Source organism: Neoarius graeffei, chromosome 12 (genome assembly GCF_027579695.1).
Source record: "Neoarius graeffei isolate fNeoGra1 chromosome 12, fNeoGra1.pri, whole genome shotgun sequence".
Lineage (NCBI taxonomy): Eukaryota > Metazoa > Chordata > Actinopteri > Siluriformes > Ariidae > Neoarius > Neoarius graeffei.
Genome location: NC_083580.1, coordinates 22,061,788 through 22,078,997, shown reverse-complemented (window position 1 = coordinate 22,078,997; position 17,210 = coordinate 22,061,788). Strand labels below are relative to the sequence as shown.

General features: G+C 42.6%; 1 protein-coding gene across 1 annotated transcript in view; it reads left to right on the top strand.

Moving 5' to 3' along the window:
• thbs4b (thrombospondin 4b) overlaps positions 1 to 17,210 on the top strand; it is a 56,232-nt gene that overhangs the window by 19,349 nt on the left and 19,673 nt on the right. The window contains exons 9-17 of the mRNA XM_060935683.1: positions 684 to 761; positions 974 to 1,126; positions 1,305 to 1,409; positions 1,491 to 1,598; positions 1,818 to 1,977; positions 3,320 to 3,438; positions 3,755 to 3,807; positions 4,041 to 4,234; positions 12,736 to 12,914. Of these exons, the coding sequence (XP_060791666.1) occupies positions 684 to 761; positions 974 to 1,126; positions 1,305 to 1,409; positions 1,491 to 1,598; positions 1,818 to 1,977; positions 3,320 to 3,438; positions 3,755 to 3,807; positions 4,041 to 4,234; positions 12,736 to 12,914 (1,149 nt within the window). The remainder of the gene's footprint in view (positions 1 to 683; positions 762 to 973; positions 1,127 to 1,304; positions 1,410 to 1,490; positions 1,599 to 1,817; positions 1,978 to 3,319; positions 3,439 to 3,754; positions 3,808 to 4,040; positions 4,235 to 12,735; positions 12,915 to 17,210) is intronic.

Genomic DNA, 17,210 nt, shown 5'->3' with positions numbered 1-17,210 from the left:
GATTGTTTCGTTTGAAAGAACTAGTCCTTCTGTACAAAACTTGGTCACTGTATTGTCAAATTTTTGCTAACAAACTGCTAATTAGGTCAACTTCATGAATTTTGGGACTTCTCATTAGAATTGTATCTCGTCTTGCAGTTCTCACACGATTCCTGTTCTGATCGATGTTTTGTGTAGATCTTCCCTCGGGTAACAAAACTTGGTCATTTGTTTGTTGATTTTCTTGTTGTAAACAATTTGTTTACAACTTTGGTTATTTTCAATTAAATCATATCTCCTCCCTCAGTTCTCAATGGATTTCAGTTCTGATTGTTTCGTTTGAAAGAACTAGACCTTTTGCACAAAACTTGGTCATTGTATTGTCAATTTTTGGCTAACAAATTAGTAATTAGGTCAACTTAACACATTTTCTTCTGACTAGAATTGTTTCTCCTCTCTCATTTATCATGCAAATTCAGTTCTGATTGGTGTTTTGGGTAGATCTTCCCTCGGGGAACAAAATTTAGTCCTTTGTTGATTTTCCTGTTGTAAACAATTTGTCATGGAGGTTGGTCCTCTCTCACATTGTCACATTTCAGTTCTGTTTGATGTTTTGGTAGTCATGGTTGTTTTCATGGCAGGCCAGATGAGCTGCTACATCCTTGATGTTCTGGTTTTTCATGCAACCTATATTCTAACCACAGGTGTGTGATGACATTGATGAGTGCAGCGGGCCAAATAATGGAGGTTGCACGGCCAATTCGATCTGCCTGAACTCTATGGTAACAGCTGCTATTCTTCACTATTGTAACTTTTTGTTGTAGGCAGATACTTGAGTTTTTTCCTCACCTGCAATTTATATTAGTACATTAGTCTTAGGACAAAGGCTTTTATTTTTTGTCTGTGTAACATGAGACATGGATATGTTTTCACATATATAATACAACTCTGTGTGTGTGTGTGTGTGTGTGTGTGTGTGTGTGTGTGTGTGTAGGGCTCATATCGCTGTGGTGGCTGTAAAACAGGATTCACCGGTGACCAAGTGAGAGGCTGTAAGCCAGAGAAGAGTTGTGGGAATCGGCTACAGAACCCCTGTGATCCCAATGCACAGTGCATTGAGGAAAGAGATGGCACTATCACCTGCCAGGTAACTAAGACTACACCATCATCTGTCAGAGCCCACAACCACAATGTTGTCTTCATGTCCAAATGCTATACCATGACTACAAACCACCAAACTGAATTCAATTGTAAAAGTGTGGTTTTGAATATTTGTGTGTGTGTGTGTGTGTGTGTGTGTGTGTGTGTGTGTGTGTGTGTGCCAGTGTGGTATTGGCTGGGCAGGAAACGGTTATCTATGTGGAAAGGACACTGACATTGACGGATACCCAGATGAGAAGCTTCGCTGCCGAGATCCTACCTGCAAAAAGGTAATGATGCCGATGATGCTAAATGACCATGATAGACTGTGACTTGTGATGATTGCAGTGTGTTAATTGTGTGTGTTTCAGGACAATTGTGTTTTGGTGCCAAATTCAGGACAGGAGGATGCCGATTCAGATGGACAAGGTAATGCGTGTGACCCAGATGCTGATGGAGATGGAATACTGAACGAGCAGGTACACACATACATAAGGCATTTATTTTATTTCAGATGAGCATGAATCTTAAGTTGATTTTAGCAAGCATTTTTGGCCAAAGGACCACCTGGGAATGTCATCAGATGGGAGTACAGCTTGTTCTTAAGCTCATAGCTTTTAGTTCTTTGGCTCATAAATACATCTGGCCCTCTGTCAGTTATTGTGTCATACACGTGTGTATGTGTGTGTGCACACCAGGACAACTGCTGGTTGAAGCCAAATGTGAATCAGCTAAACAGTGATAAGGATAGCCATGGTGATACATGTGATAACTGCCTTACCATTGAGAATCCAGACCAGCGGGACACTGATTCAGATGGCCTTGGGGATGCATGTGATGATGACATGGATGGAGACGGTGAGAAACTGTGCGCGCGCACAAATACACCCCCCCACACACATACTTCTTCCTTTGTGGGGACACTCATTGACATAATTAATTCCCTACACTCTCAGAAAACAAAGTATATCACTGTACCTTTAGGGGTACAACGGCTTGTCACTGGGGCAGTACCCACTAAGGTACTTATTTCTACCTTTTATATACTGATTGGGAATGTATATGTACCTTTTTATCCCTTAAAAGGTGCACATGGTTACCTTGAGGTCCAATAATGAGCCTCAGGGGATACATTAGTGCAAATTGTACCATGGGGGACAGAAAGGGACTCCTACTGGACCCCTATTTCTGACAGTGTAGCCCCTTATCTTAACCTTAACCATCACAACAAAATACCTAGCCCCACCACTTACCCCAACCCTAACCTAAACCGAATTCTAACCTGAACCTTTAAACTAAGTCTTAACCCTCAAACAGCCCTTAGAAGAAATGAGGACTAGACAAAATGTCCTTATATCCCAAAAATGTCCTAGTTCTTTTGTTTAAAAGCATGGTCTGGTCCTCATTATGTAGCAAGTACAAGTACACACACACACACACACACACACATGTCTTAATATGCTTGTGAGGACTTTGCAGCCAATCATTGAATTATTGCTATGCCTACACCTAAACTTAATCCTCATCTTAACCTCAGTCAGCAAAAGGAAAACTTTCAGCTGTTTTAGCTGATTTTTAGTTGGTTAGATACATTTAAAGCCAAGGTTTTGTTATAAATTAATGAATGAATGAAGGGCGGCATGGTGGTGTAGTGGTTAGCGCTGTCACCTCACAGCAAGAAGGTCCTGGGTTCAAGCCCAGTGGCCGACGGGGCCTTTCTGTGTGGAGTTTGCATGTTCTCCCTGTGTCTGCGTGGGTTTGCTCCGGTTTCCCCCACAATCCAAAGACATGCAGGTTAGGCTAATTGGTGGCTCTAAATTGACCGTGAATGTGAATGGTTGTTTGTCTCTATGTGTCAGCCCTACGATGACCTGGCGACTTGTCCAGGGTGTACCCAGCCTCTCGCCCATAGTCAGCTGGGATAGGCTCCAGCTTGCCCACGACCCTGCACAGGATAAGCAATTATGCATAACAGATGGGTGGATAATTGAATGAATGAATGAATATTTTAAAAAATCAGTTGTCCTGGTAAAGACCATCTAGTTCTCCTAATATAACTTGGACCTAATATATGACTTCCAAGTTAATCAGTTCCTCCGAGTTCTGAAGCCTCTCCTCTCAAAATCTTACATCGAGCTGGGTTATTTCAGTAGTCTGATTGGATATTGAGTTTCTCATCTGTTTTGTAACTGGCTCACAGGTATTAAAAACTTCCTGGACAACTGTCAACGAGTGAAAAATCGGGACCAGACAGACCGAGACCAAGATGGAGTGGGAGACGCTTGTGACAGCTGTCCTGATATTCCCAACCCCAACCAGGCATGATTTTCCTAAATCACAGTCATTGTTTCACAATTTGTGAGAAATCTTTCTCAACCCCAACCAGTTACAAATGTTTTTTTTTTCCAACACCAACCACAATCATTCTCATTCTTAATTCTCGTTTCCAACACCAACAGGATTGTATTCCCAACGTAACTCCCTCTTTAATCAGAAAATTTCCACATTCCAGATACAAAGCCTCATATTAAACCATTAATATTGCACAAGTAGCTGACATTCCTAACACATGAAAAAGATTATTGAAATGACGTTTCAGTTTTGGTTAAATCTTTTCCACTCCTTTTTCATATAGTCGGACATTGATAATGACCTTGTCGGAGACTCTTGTGACACAAATCAAGACAGGTATGAAAAATTATCAGTCTTTTTTTTTTTTAAACTACATGCCCAAACTACCACTAACTTTATGTTTATGCTTAGTTTGCCTGGTCTCACCCTAGGTTACTTTAGTTACACTTAAGTTAAGAAGACAGCTTTCCTTGATTGTATAAACTTTAAATACTCTCAGTCTTAGCTGACACATAAGCATTGTGTCACTGTGTGTAACTCCATTATATTTTAAATCCCCTGTGATGCAGTGATGGTGACGGACATCAGGATTCAAAGGACAACTGTCCATTGGTGATAAATAGCTCCCAGTTGGACACCGATAAAGACGGACTGGGTGATGAGTGTGATGATGATGATGATAACGATGGCATCCCTGACTTTCTTCCCCCGGGCCCTGATAATTGCCGCCTGGTGCCCAACCCTGACCAAACAGATGACAACAGTGAGTGCAGCACATCCACCAAACCCAAGTATTCCCTGAGGTCCTTCAACTACATTAGAAGCCACAATCCCATCAAATCCATAATCAGAGAGAAAGACCACAGTTGCCACCCCAAATGTGAATTAGATCTGCCTGACATTTACATCTATCATGTTCACTTGAATGGTAGAGAACATGGTTAGGGAAGAAGTGGGATACAGATCACTTTGTCCAATTTTTATTCACACCAAATTCATCTAGTTGAATTTTGGAAGCTTCGGGCAATAGAAAGTGTTTTTGCTATACACTGAAAACATACAGTATGGGTTTACAATGGATTGATGAATGTGAGATCAGAATTTTAGATTCATTTCCTGATATTAAACATCTACTAGTGCATACCAAACAATTAAAATATCAGGAAAAAGTTTGGGGTTTTTTTCATAATTTAATGGAGCGCAGGTGGCCAAGTGGTTAGAGCGCTTGACTGCTAAGCGAACAGTCCCTGGTTCGAGCCTCGGCTCAACGGGGATCTGGGGCTCGCTCCCTGTCCACCCAGCAGTGAATGGGGACCTGGTGGAAACACTGGGGAAGTTAAAGGCGGCGAGGAAAGGAACTGGCCACCCTACCTCACTATGCCGATGGCCCAGGACAAGTGCGCTCTCTAACAGGCACTCCCCCAATGTACAAATCGTATATGGGACTCCCCTTTGCTTGCATAATTTAATTCAAAAAGGTAAACTTTCATATATTCTACATTCATTACATATAAAGTAAAATATTTCAAGGCTTTTTTGTTTTAATTTTGATGATTATGGCTTATAGCTCATGAAAATCAGAAATCTAGTATCTCAAATTATTAGAATATTTCCTAATATCAATCAAAAAAGGATTTACAATATAGAAATTGTTAGGGTTTTGCTGGGATTCAAACCCAGTTCACTGGTGTGATAATCCAGCAAACCCCCACTAGGCCACCAGGAGGGATGACGCAAGTGCAGAGGCGTGAGGCAAAAGTAGAGTAGCAAAAAAACAGTTTATTTACAATCCAAAAGGTGTAGCCCAAAAATGCTCAGAAGATATAAGGGAAAAAAATCCAAAAGTTCAAAGTCAATACAAAAGCCAAAAAACCAGAAAAGAGGCAAAAATACCAACGCTCAGAAGATCCAAAAAACAGTAAATACCAAGTCCAAAAAGTCCAAAAAGAAAAGCAAAGTACAAACCACAAAGACAAAGGCAAGGAACACGGAACAGAGGTAACTGGAGTTAAACATAACAGCACAAAGACTCCATGACAAGAGGACTGAACTGAGGGGGTATAAGTACACAAACTAATTAAGGAACAGGGCGGGGCAGGAAACAGGCAATCAAGACAAACACAGAGGTGACCTCTAGAGGCCAAAACAAACATGACAAGAAAAAGAGAATAACAGCGGCCTCTAGAGGCCAAAACAGTCCCAGTACTAATAGGACCCCCCCCCCCCCCCCCCAGGAGCGTCTCCTGACGTTCCCAGGGCGATCCAGATGGGCCGAATGGAAGTCCCGACAAAGTTCTTTATCTAGTATGTCCCGAGCTGGGACCCAGCAGCGCTCCTCAGGGCCATAGCCCTCCCAGTCCACTAAATATTGAAGGCCCCCGTGGACCCGGCAGGAGTCCAGCAGGCGGCGCACGATGAAAACAGTCTGACCCTGGAAGATGCGGGGGGGTGGGGGATTACTAGGGGCAGGGGCATACGTGGACGTCAGTACGGGCCGCAACAGGGAAACATGGAATGTGGGGTTGATCCTTAGCGTACGTGGTAACTGGAGCCAGTAGGAGACAGGGTTAACTCTGCGTACAACCTTGAAGGGGCCAACGTAGCGAGGAGCAAGCTTGCGGTTCTCCACCCGCAGCGGAAGGTCCTTGGTGGACAGCCAAACCCGCTGCCCAGGGCAGAAAGTGTGGGCAGGTCTTCTATGGCGGTTGGCCTGAGTCTGGTTGGTTCTGGAGGTCTGGATGAGGATCCTCCTGACCTTGCTCCAGGTCTTGCGACACCGTCTCACATATTGGTTGACCGAGGGCACCCCAGCGTCCTCCTCCTGGTCCGGGAACAGAGGTGGCTGGAACCCGAATTGGCACTGGAACGGCGACAGCTTGGTGGCCGATGACTGCAGGGTGTTGTGGGCGTACTCTGCCCATGGCAGCCAGGTGCTCCACGATGTCGGGTTATCCATCGCCAGGCCTCGCAGGGTGGTTTCCAGGTCCTGGTTGAGCCTCTCCATCTGGCCATTGGACTGGGGGTGGAACCCAGAGGAGAGGCTGGCAGTGGCCCCGATGAGCTTGCAGAAGCCATGCCAAACTCGGGAGGAGAACTGGGGCCCCCGGTCAGAGACGATGTCCTGTGGGAGACTAAAGACTCGGAAGACATGATGCTCGGAAGTGACCAGGCTTGCCACAGTAGATGCAGCACTTGTCCCTCCTTCTGCGCTCCCTCTCAGATGCGGAGAGGCGAGTACGGCCCACTTGCATGGGTTCTGGACAGTCACTGGAGGAGGTAGACGGGCTCCATGTTGAGGCAGTGAGGCCGGGGAAGCTCAGGACTCGGCGGCACTCTCTAATCCTGTTGTCAAGACGAGTAGAACGTGAGATCAGAGTTTCGAGGTCACTTGGGCATCCGATAGAGGCCAGGCCATCTTTGATGGGGTCAGACAAACCATGGTGAAAGGCTGAAACCAGGGCTGTTTCGTTCCATCCGCTGACTGCTGCGAGCATCCGGAACGCGATGGCGTAGTCCACGACGCTTCCTTCTTGCCGGATGGACATGAGCTTTCTGGCTGCGTCTTTACTGATGTCTGCTTGATCGAAGACACAAAGCATCTCCTCCGTAAACAGCTGGAAATCAGAGCACTTGGGTCCCTGTCTCTGCCAGATAGCTGTGGCCCAGGCTCGCGCCTTACCAGCTAACAAGGTTATCACAAAGGCAATCTTGCGGCAATCCATAGTGTAGGTGGTAGGCTGGAGCTCAAAGTTAAGTTGGCACTGGGTAAGGAACGCCCAGCACTCACTGTGCTTGCCGTCATACCTCTGTGGTGCAGGAAGGTTGGGTTCGCGAGGTGAAGGAGGCAGCGTGGCCAGAGCAGATGGTGGAGCAGGAGCAGGCGGAGGAGATGGGGGTAGAGAAGTCAGCTGTGCCAGGGTTTTCCCAATCTGCTGAAGCAGTACCTCGTGGCGAGTAAGGGTCTCACATTGGCTTGCAAGAGTTCATCCATGAGTGTCCATGGTAGCTCCGAAGCGTGTTAAAGCGGCCATAATTCCCTGAAGGTTAGCTGGGTAGACAGTTGAAGCAGCCTCTGCTGAGTCGGTCATGACGGAGTCTTTCTGTTAGGGTTTTGCTGGGATTTGAACCCGGTTCACTGGTGTGATAATCCAGCAAACCCCCACTAGGCCACCAGGGGGATGACTCAAGTGCAGGGGCATGAGGCAAAAGTAGAGTAGCAAAAAACGGTTTATTTACAATATGTACAATCCAAAAGGTGTAGTCCAAAAACGCTCAAAAGATATAAGGGAAAAAATAAAAAAAATCCAAAAGTTCAAAGTCAATACAAAAGCCAAAAAACCAGAAAAGAAGAGGCAAAAATACCAATGCTCAGAAGATCCAAAAAACAGTAAATACCAAGTCCAAAAAGTCCAAAAAGAAAAGCAAAGTACAAACCACAAAGACAAAGGCAAGGAACACGGAACAGAGGTAACTGGAGTTAAACATAACAGCACAAAGACTCCGTGACAAGAGGACTGAACTGAGGGGGTATAAGTACACAAACTAATTAAGGAACAGGGCGGGGCAGGAAACAGGCAATCAAGACAAACACAAAACACAGAACACAGTGGCGACCTCTAGAGGCCAAAACAAACATGACAAGAAAAAGGGAATAACAGCGGCCTCTAGAGACCAAAACAGTCCCAGTCCTAACAGAAATGTCCAACTTCTGAAAAGTATGTTCATTTATACACTCAATACTTGGTTGGGACTCTTTTACCATGAATTACTGTATTAATGTGGCATGGCGTGGAGGCGATCAGCCTGTGGCACTGCTGAGGTGTTGTTGAAGCCCAGGTTGCTTTGATAGCGGCCTTCAGCTTGTCTGTATTTTCGGGTCGGGTGTTTCTCATCTTCCTCTTGACAATACCCCATAGATTCTCTATGGGGTTCAGGTCAGGCAAGTTGGCTAGCCAGTCAAGAACAGTAATATCATGGTCAGTAAACCATTTGGTAGTAGTTTTGGCACTGTGGGCAGGTGCTAAGTCCTGCTGGAAAAGGAAATCAGCATCTCTATAAAGCTTGTCAGCAGACAGAAGCATCTCCTGGTAAATGACTACATTGACTTTGGACTTGATAAAACACAGTGGACCAACACCAGCAGATGACATGGCACCCCAAATCATCACAGACTGCAGAAACTTCACACTGGACTTCAAACACCTTGGATTCTGTGCCTCTCCACTCTTCCTCCAGACTCTAGGACCTTGATTTCCAAATGAAATGCAAAATTTACTTTCATCTGTAAAGAGGACTTTGGACCACTGAGCAACAGTCCTGTTCTTTCCCTCCCTAGCCCAGGTAAGATGCTTCTGACCTTCTCCCTGGTTCAGGAGTGACTTGATATTAGGAATGTGACAGTTGCAGCCCCTTTCCTGAAGACGTGTATGTGTGGTGGCTCTTGATGCACTGACACCAGCCTCAGTCCACTCCTTGTGAAACTCTTCCGAATTCTTGAATCGGCTTTTCTTGACAATCCTCTCAAGGCTGCGGTCATCCCTGTTGCTTGTGCACCTTTTCCAGCCAGCCTTTTCAGCAATGAACTTCTGTGGCTTACCCTCCTTGTGGAGGGTGTCGATGATCATCTTCAGGACAACTGTCAAGTCAGCAGTCTTCCCCATGATTGTGCTTGCGTGTACTGAACCAGACCGAGAGATACACAGTATTTATACTGTTTTACTTAAACTCGAAATGAAATATTCTAATATTTAGATTTTTTTTTTGCACTGTAGGCCATAATTATTAAAACTTAAATAGAAAAATGCTTGAAACATTTTAGTTTACGTGTAATGAGTCAAGAATATTATAAAATTTTCACTTTCTTAAATAACTAATGGAAAATATTGAACTTTTTCACGATATTCTAATTGTTTGAGATGCACTAGGATTAGATGTATTAAACATCTTCGAACATGGCACCTTTGGTGGCAGACCACCCAGTTTTTGGTGGCCGTCTTAAAGTAAACAAGTGTTACCAGTCAAAACAAACCTCGCCTGGTAGCACTTATGATGACTATGAAGGAAGATATTGTGAAAAAAAATAGGTACCCTATGGGTACATGTGGCTACTGCTTATAAATAAAATTGTTCTCTGATACCATGTCCATACAGTAAATATAGCATATATATATTTACTCTATGAGGCAGTAGCCACAAAAATGAAGTGTAATCCAAAAATGAGCAATTTAAAAATCACAGAAGTAAAATATACCAAGTGTCTTTACTTTATATTATTCTACTCTTACCTCTTACAGTTTTTGAAACTGAAACCTCAGAACCGAGGCTGACATGCACACGCTGTCGCCATGACGAAACTCTTATTTCCCGGAAATGGCCCAGCACTAGAGCTCAGTGGAACACACTTTCCCTCTGTAATAAGCATAAACATGTCTGAAAGTGATTTCTTTAGTATAATCGATTTATTTCAAATGGTGAACCGAATTGTATACACTCCCCGGCCATTTTAATCGGAACACGTGTATGCACATGCGCAGTGCGCGACTGTTACACTCTTATATTCTTACAGCACGATTACGTAGTGGCTAGTGCCTCTATATGAGGTAGTAGCCACAACAAAAACGATTTTGACCTTTTTGGTGACCTTGACCAGATGACCCTCAAAATGTTGGAGGTTCTATTTGAGATCAATGCCCATCTGTCCTGAAAGTTTCATGAAGATTGATCCAGCCGTTTTCCCGTAATATTGTTGATAAAAAAAACAAAGAAACCCAACCGAAAACAATACCTCACCCCCTGGCAAGGTAATAACACTTAATATTTGGTTGCTACCATCATGAGGTACATCATCAGTAAAGATTAGTGAGCCCATTCCAGAAGCAGCTATACAAGCCCAAGTCATGGCACTACCTCCACCATGCTTAACCGATGAGCTCATATGTTTTGGATCATGAGTAGATCCTTTCTTTCAACACATATTGGCCTTTCTTTCACTTTGGTGGAGGTTAATCTTGGTTACAGAACTTTTGTGGCTCATCTTTGTATACTTTTATTTTTATTTAATTTTTTTGTGAATTCCAGTCTGGCCTTACTGCTGATGAGTGGTTTGCATCTTGTGGTATGGCCTGTATATCTCTGCTCTCAAAGGCTTATTCAAACAGTGGATTGTGATACCTTTACCCCTACCCTGTGGAGGTTGTTAGTGCCGTCTCTGTTGATTTTGGGGTTTTCTTCTCTCACAAGATTTCTGTCGAGCTCACAGTGTTTCTTTCATCAACTGCTGCTATTTTCCTTGGCTGACCTGTTAGATGTCTGGTTTTAGTACACCAGTGGCGTCTTTCTTTTTCAGGAAATTCCAAATTGTTGTATTACTTATGTCCAATGCTTGTGCAATGGTGCAATGGCTCTGATAAGTTGTCTGTCTTTTCTCAGCCTTTCTCCCATAGACATCTCTCTGGTCTTCATGTTGCTTTATCTTTTTTAACAGCAAATGCAGTCTTCAAAGGTGAAACCCAGGGCTCAAACATGAGTAAACATTCAGAGTTATTAATTGTTTTAGCATTTTTTTTTTTTGCTTTATTCCAAACAGTAAAGAAAAAAAAAGCAATAATCAAAACATCATCATGAACAAACAGAATAGCGTAGCTATAAGGCAGTAACATAATAATATTTGGAAAGGATTAGGAAGAAGCAAATAACTTATTAAATCTTAACCCTCTATACTACCGCTAATCAAACGTCACTTTCTGCCATAATAAAAATATATATAAAAGAAAACAAACGCAACAAAAAAAAAAGAAAAAATACCAAGACATACCAACATGGTATAATATAGACCAAATCAAATCATATATACAGATACTTATTATGTTATACATATATACACATACAATACATATATACAGTATATACATATACACATACATATAACTATACATATATCCATACGTGCACAGACACCCATAATATCATATAATTATGCGTATATAATTCAATCTAACAGGGCACACACTGACAACAAGAAACACCTGTCATTCATATATTCCAGTATTTTTGACCACTTAGAAAAAGAAAATGGGTGGGTTCAAACAAAAGGTGCCATGCTTGAAGTCTTTAACACATCTAGACGTAAATATCAGCTAAATGAAAGCTGAGATGATATATTATCTCATATTCATCTTGTGATTTCAAACCCAAATGTCTTCAGTGTATAACAAAAATATATCAAATGGAGAGTGAAAGAGAGAGACTCCAAAAAACAGTCACCCCCTATTGATTGTTATCAAATTCAAACTGTGCTCCTCTTGAAGCGATTCTCTGCAGAAATAACATGAAGCCATGGCCTGAAGGTTCGAAAAGTAGCCTTGGGCCCAAAGGGTTGCTGGTTTGATTCCTTGGACCGGCAGGAAAAAATATGAGGGGATTTGAGTGAATCAATAGCATTTTTCCCCTCCTTCCGTATCATGGCTGAAGTGCCCTTGAGTAAGGCATTGAACCCCCAACTGCTCCCCTAGTGCTGAAGCATAGCTGCCCACTGCTCTGGGTATGGTAGGTGTGTGTGTTCACTACTTCAGATGGGTTAAATGCAGAGAAGGAATTTCACTGCGCTTGTTGACATGTGACAAAGGCTTCTGCTCCCAAATATTAGCATTATGAATAAAACAGGATTCTTTCTTACGTTCAAAATGTTTTTGCAGAGTAAACACGATATTCAATTCAATTGTATTTGTATAGCACTTTTAACAATGGACATTGTCACAAAGCTGTCTTCCAGAAATATATAAATTCTGGATATAAATTTTACATCTATGAATTTATAAATTTATCCCTAATGATCAAGCCAGAGATAACAGTGGCAAGGAAAAATTCCCTGAGATGATATGAGGAAGAAACCTCGAGAGGAACCAGACTCAAAAGGGAACCCATTGTGATTATAAATACTGTAACTCGCTTCTAGAACTGTGTGCTATATGGTCAAAAAGTGCAATGATGTAACCAGGAAATTCATTACAGTTTTAACGTGAACTCTGTTTTGTTGAAGTTATCAGCTGTTCACTGATGGAGACTTGAGTGCAAGACTGTTTGTGGCAATTTCAGTCCTAAATTTATCATAGTAATGTAGGCCTAAGTCACCACAGCAAAACTTCCTAGTAGGTTTAAATCTAAATTGGACTTGCTGTAAGACCTTGAAGTAAAACTTATACTTTTCTCAAACACTCTACAGAGGTCATTTGCACTAACCTGGTCTGTTTCTGTTCATGTCTCCAGATGATAATATAGGCGATGTATGTGAGTCAGATTTTGACCAAGACAAGGTGATCGACAGGATCGACAATTGTCCCGAGAATGCAGAGATCACACTGACAGACTTCAGGGCATATCAGACTGTTGTGTTGGACCCTGAGGGTGATGCCCAGATCGACCCTAACTGGGTGGTTCTCAACCAGGTGATGCAGCATTTTTTATTTCTCAATGATCAAAAGTCCACTAATAAGACCTGGATATATATATATATATATATATATATATATATATATATATATATATATATATATAGTGCTCAGCGTAAATGAGTACACCCCCTTTGAAAAGTAACATTTTAAACAATATCTCAATGAACACAAACAATTTCCAAAATGTTGAAAAGACAAAGTTTAATATAACATCTGTTTAACTTATAACGTGAAAGTAAGGTTAATAATCTAAACTTAGATTACACATTTTTCAGTTTTACTCAAATTAGGGTGGTGCAAAAATGAGTACACCCCACAACAAAAACTACTACATCTAGTACTTTGTATGGCCTCCATGATTTTTAATGACCGGACCAAGCCTTCTCGACATGGAATGAACAAGTTGGCGACATTTTGCAACATCAGTCTTTTTTCCATTCTTCAACAATGACCTCTTTTAGTGACTGGATGCTGGATGGAGAGTGATGCTCAACTTGTCTCTTCAGAATTCCCCATACAGTAGGTGTTCGGGGGCGGCACGGTGGTGTAGTGGTTAGCGCTGTCGCCTTACAGCAAGAAGGTCCTGGGTTCGAGCCCTGGGGCCGGCGAGGGCCTTTCTGTGTGGAGTTTGCATGTTCTCCCCGTGTCCGCGTGGGTTTCCTCCGGGTGCTCCGGTTTCCCCCACAGTCCAAAGACATGCAGGTTAGGTTAACTGGTGACTCTAAATTGACCGTAGGTGTGAATGTGAGTGTGAATGGTTGTCTGTGTCTATGTGTCAGCCCTGTGATGACCTGGCGACTTGTCCAGGGTGTACCCCGCCTTTCGCCCGTAGTCAGCTGGGATAGGCTCCAGCTTGCCTGCGACCCTGTAGAACAGGATAAAGCGGCTAGAGATAATGAGATGAGATGAGTAGGTGTTCGATTGGGTTCAGACCAGGAGACATACTTGGCCACTGAATCACTTTCACCCTGTTCTTCAGAAATCCAACAGTGGCCTTAGATGTGTGTTTAGGATCATTGTCATGTTGGAAAAGTGCAAGATGACCAAGGGCACGGAGTGATGGTAGCATCTTCTCTTTCAGTATAGAGCAATACATCTGTGAATTTATGATGCCATCAATGAAATGCAGCTCCCCGACACCAGCAGCACTCATGCAGCCCCACATAAGGACACTGCCACCACCATGTTTCACTGTAGGCACCATGCATTTTTCTTTGTATTCCTCACCTTTACGATGCCATACAGTTTTGAAGCCATCAGTTCCAAAAACATTTATCTTGGTCTCATCACTCCAGAGTATAGAGTCCCAGTAGTCTTCATCTTTGTCAGCATGGGCCCTGGCAAACTCTAGGCGGGCTTTTTTGTGCCTGGGCTTTAGGAGAGGCTTCTTTCGTGGACGGCATCCATGCATGCCATTCCTCTGCAGTGTACGCCGTATTGTGTCACGGGAAATAGTCACCCCAGTTTAGCTTTCTACTTCTTTAGATAACTGCAGTGAACTTGCATGCCAATTTTCTTCAACCCTTCTCATCAGAAGACGCTCCTGTCGAGGTGTTAACTTCCGTGGACGACCTGGACACCTCTGTGAGCTGGACACCTTCCGTTAACTTCCGGTGTCCTCTGTGAGCTGGTTGCAGTTCCATCTTTCTTAAATTTTTGTACAACTTTTGCTACAGTATTCTGACTGATAAGTAAAGCTTTGCTGATCTTCTTGTAACCTTCACCTTTGTGGTGGAAAGAAATTATTTTCTTTGGGGAATTCTGAAGAGACAAGTTGAGCATCACTCTCCATCCAGCATCCAGTCACTAAAAGAGGTCATTGTTGAAGAATTGAAAAAGATTGATGTTGCAAAATGTCGCCAACTTGTTCATTCCATGCCGAGAAGACTTGGTGCTGTCATTAAAAATCATGGAGGCTATACAAAGTACTAGATGTAGTAGTTTTTGTTGTGGGGTGTACTCATTTTTGCACCACCCTAATTTGAGTAAAACTGAAAAATGTGTAATCTAAGTTTAGATTATTAACCTTACTTTCACGTTATAAGTTAAACAGATGTTATATTAAACTTTGTCTTTTCAACATTTTGGAAATTGTTTGTGTTCATTGAGATATTGTTTAAAATGTTACTTTTCAAAGGGGGTGTACTCATTTACGCCGAGCACTGTATATATACACCACTAAGAGTATGTTTTTGATCTTAATGACAAAGGAAATGGCAAGAAATCATGAAAATTTACTCCTACAGGTGTTAATTGGTGCCTCAAACTCATAAACAGTGAAAAGTAGCAGCACAGCGACAGAAAATATATACATCCATAATCTTCCACTGCAATTTCCTAATGATGCAGAGTTTATGAACAAATACCAGGTTCATCACCAGCATCTGACTGGCTCTGGGGTGGGTTTCCCGAAAGCCTCTTAAGGCTAAGGGCATCTTAAGATCCATCATTAAGCTAACATGGTTTTCCCAAACAACACTGTAGCCAAAATAGTCCTTTAGTTCACTCCTAACTTATGATATACCTAGACCACTCTTTCACAACAAACAACTACAGTACGAATGCCTTTAGCAGCTGCTCATGCCTATATCGAGGATGCACATTGCAAGGACGCTCTTAGCAAAGTTGCTCTTGCCTTTTTCATTTCCGTTTCTGGTTGAGAGCGGATTCTGGCTGCCGCTTCTCACCGGAGTTTTTTATTTTTATTTTATTTTCTCTTTTGTTTTTCTTTTTTGTGTTTGTGTAGTTTGATGTTTGTTTTTGTTTGAGTGTTTTTGTCCACTGGTTGTGGTGTAGCTCTGGACCCAGTTTTGGGTGTCAGTTCCCTCCAGGCCTTGGTTCGCTGTGGGTGATGCCTGTGCTCCTAGCTGTGGACTGCAGTGAGCTTGTTGCTCATTTTAACATTGTGGTTGTCCAGTGCTCTGTGCAGCAGTGCTTTAGTGCTTGGCGTGATGTTCCGAGCGATCTTGCTCAGTGGCATCGCAGCGGGCTGTGCAGGCGGTTTGGGACATACCAGCGCTCTGCGTAGCGGTGCGTCTGTGCTCGCTTTGTGGATCCAATGCGTGGTATTCCAAGTGATGTTGCCTGGTGCCGTCGCGGCAGCTGTACTGGTGGTGTGGGACTTGTTTTCGTGCGCCTTTTGGTGGGACTGTGGCTGCTACACCATTGGAATGACATCCTGACCTTTATTTGGTGGACTTTTTTTTTCCTATAATTGTAAAGCAACCTTGGGTTTTGAGAAAGGCGCTATATACACTACTGTTCAAAAGTTTGGGGTCACCCAGACAATTTTGTGTTTTCCATGTAAAGTCACACTTTTATTTACCACTATAAGTTGTAAAATTAATAGAAAATATAGTCAAGACCTTTTTCTGGCCATTTTGAGCATTTAATCGACCCCACAAATGTGATGCTCCAGAAACTCAATCTGCTCAAAGGAAGGTCAGTTTTATAGCTTCTCTAAAGAGCTAAACTGTTTTCAGCTGTGCTAACATGATTGTACAAGGGTTTTCTAATCATCCATTAGCCTTCTGAGGCAATGAGCAAACACATTGTACCATTAGAACACTGGAGTGAGAGTTGCTGGAAATGGGCCTCTATACACCTATGGAGATATTGCACCAAAAACCAGACATTTGCAGCTAGAATAGTCATTTACCACATTAGCAATGTATAGAGTGTATTTCTGATTAGTTTAAAGTGATCTTCATTGAAAAGAACAGTGCTTTTCTTTCAAAAATAAGGAAATTTCAAAGTGACCCCAAACTTTTGAACGGTAGTGTAAATTATTATTATTATTATTATTCAGACTCCTTCTTACGTGTGAGTTCGGGAAAACCACGTACAGAGACAAAGTTCATTGCCTAAGAGCATCTTTAAACTCACTCTTTAGCTCTAAAGTGCAACATTATCAGGAAACCTTCCCCTGGTCATTTGATATTAGGAATATAACAGCACAATGCTGTGAGTGTGAATGGTTGTCTGTGTCTATGTGTCAGCCCTGTGATGACCTGGCGACTTGTCCAGGGTGTACCCCGCCTCTCGCCCATAGTCAGCTGGGATAGGCTCCAGCTTGCCTGCGACCCTGTAGAACAGGATAAAGCGGCTAGAGATAATGAGATGAGATGAGAACAGCACAATGCAAAGATGTATAGTACTGTGCAAGTCTTAGGCACATGTAAAGAAATGCTGTAGATAAAAAATGGCTTAAAAATAACGAAATGAAATGTTTCAAGATTAAAAAAGAATAATATAAATAGTAGTAAGCCATAATAAATGAAGCAAAGTTAA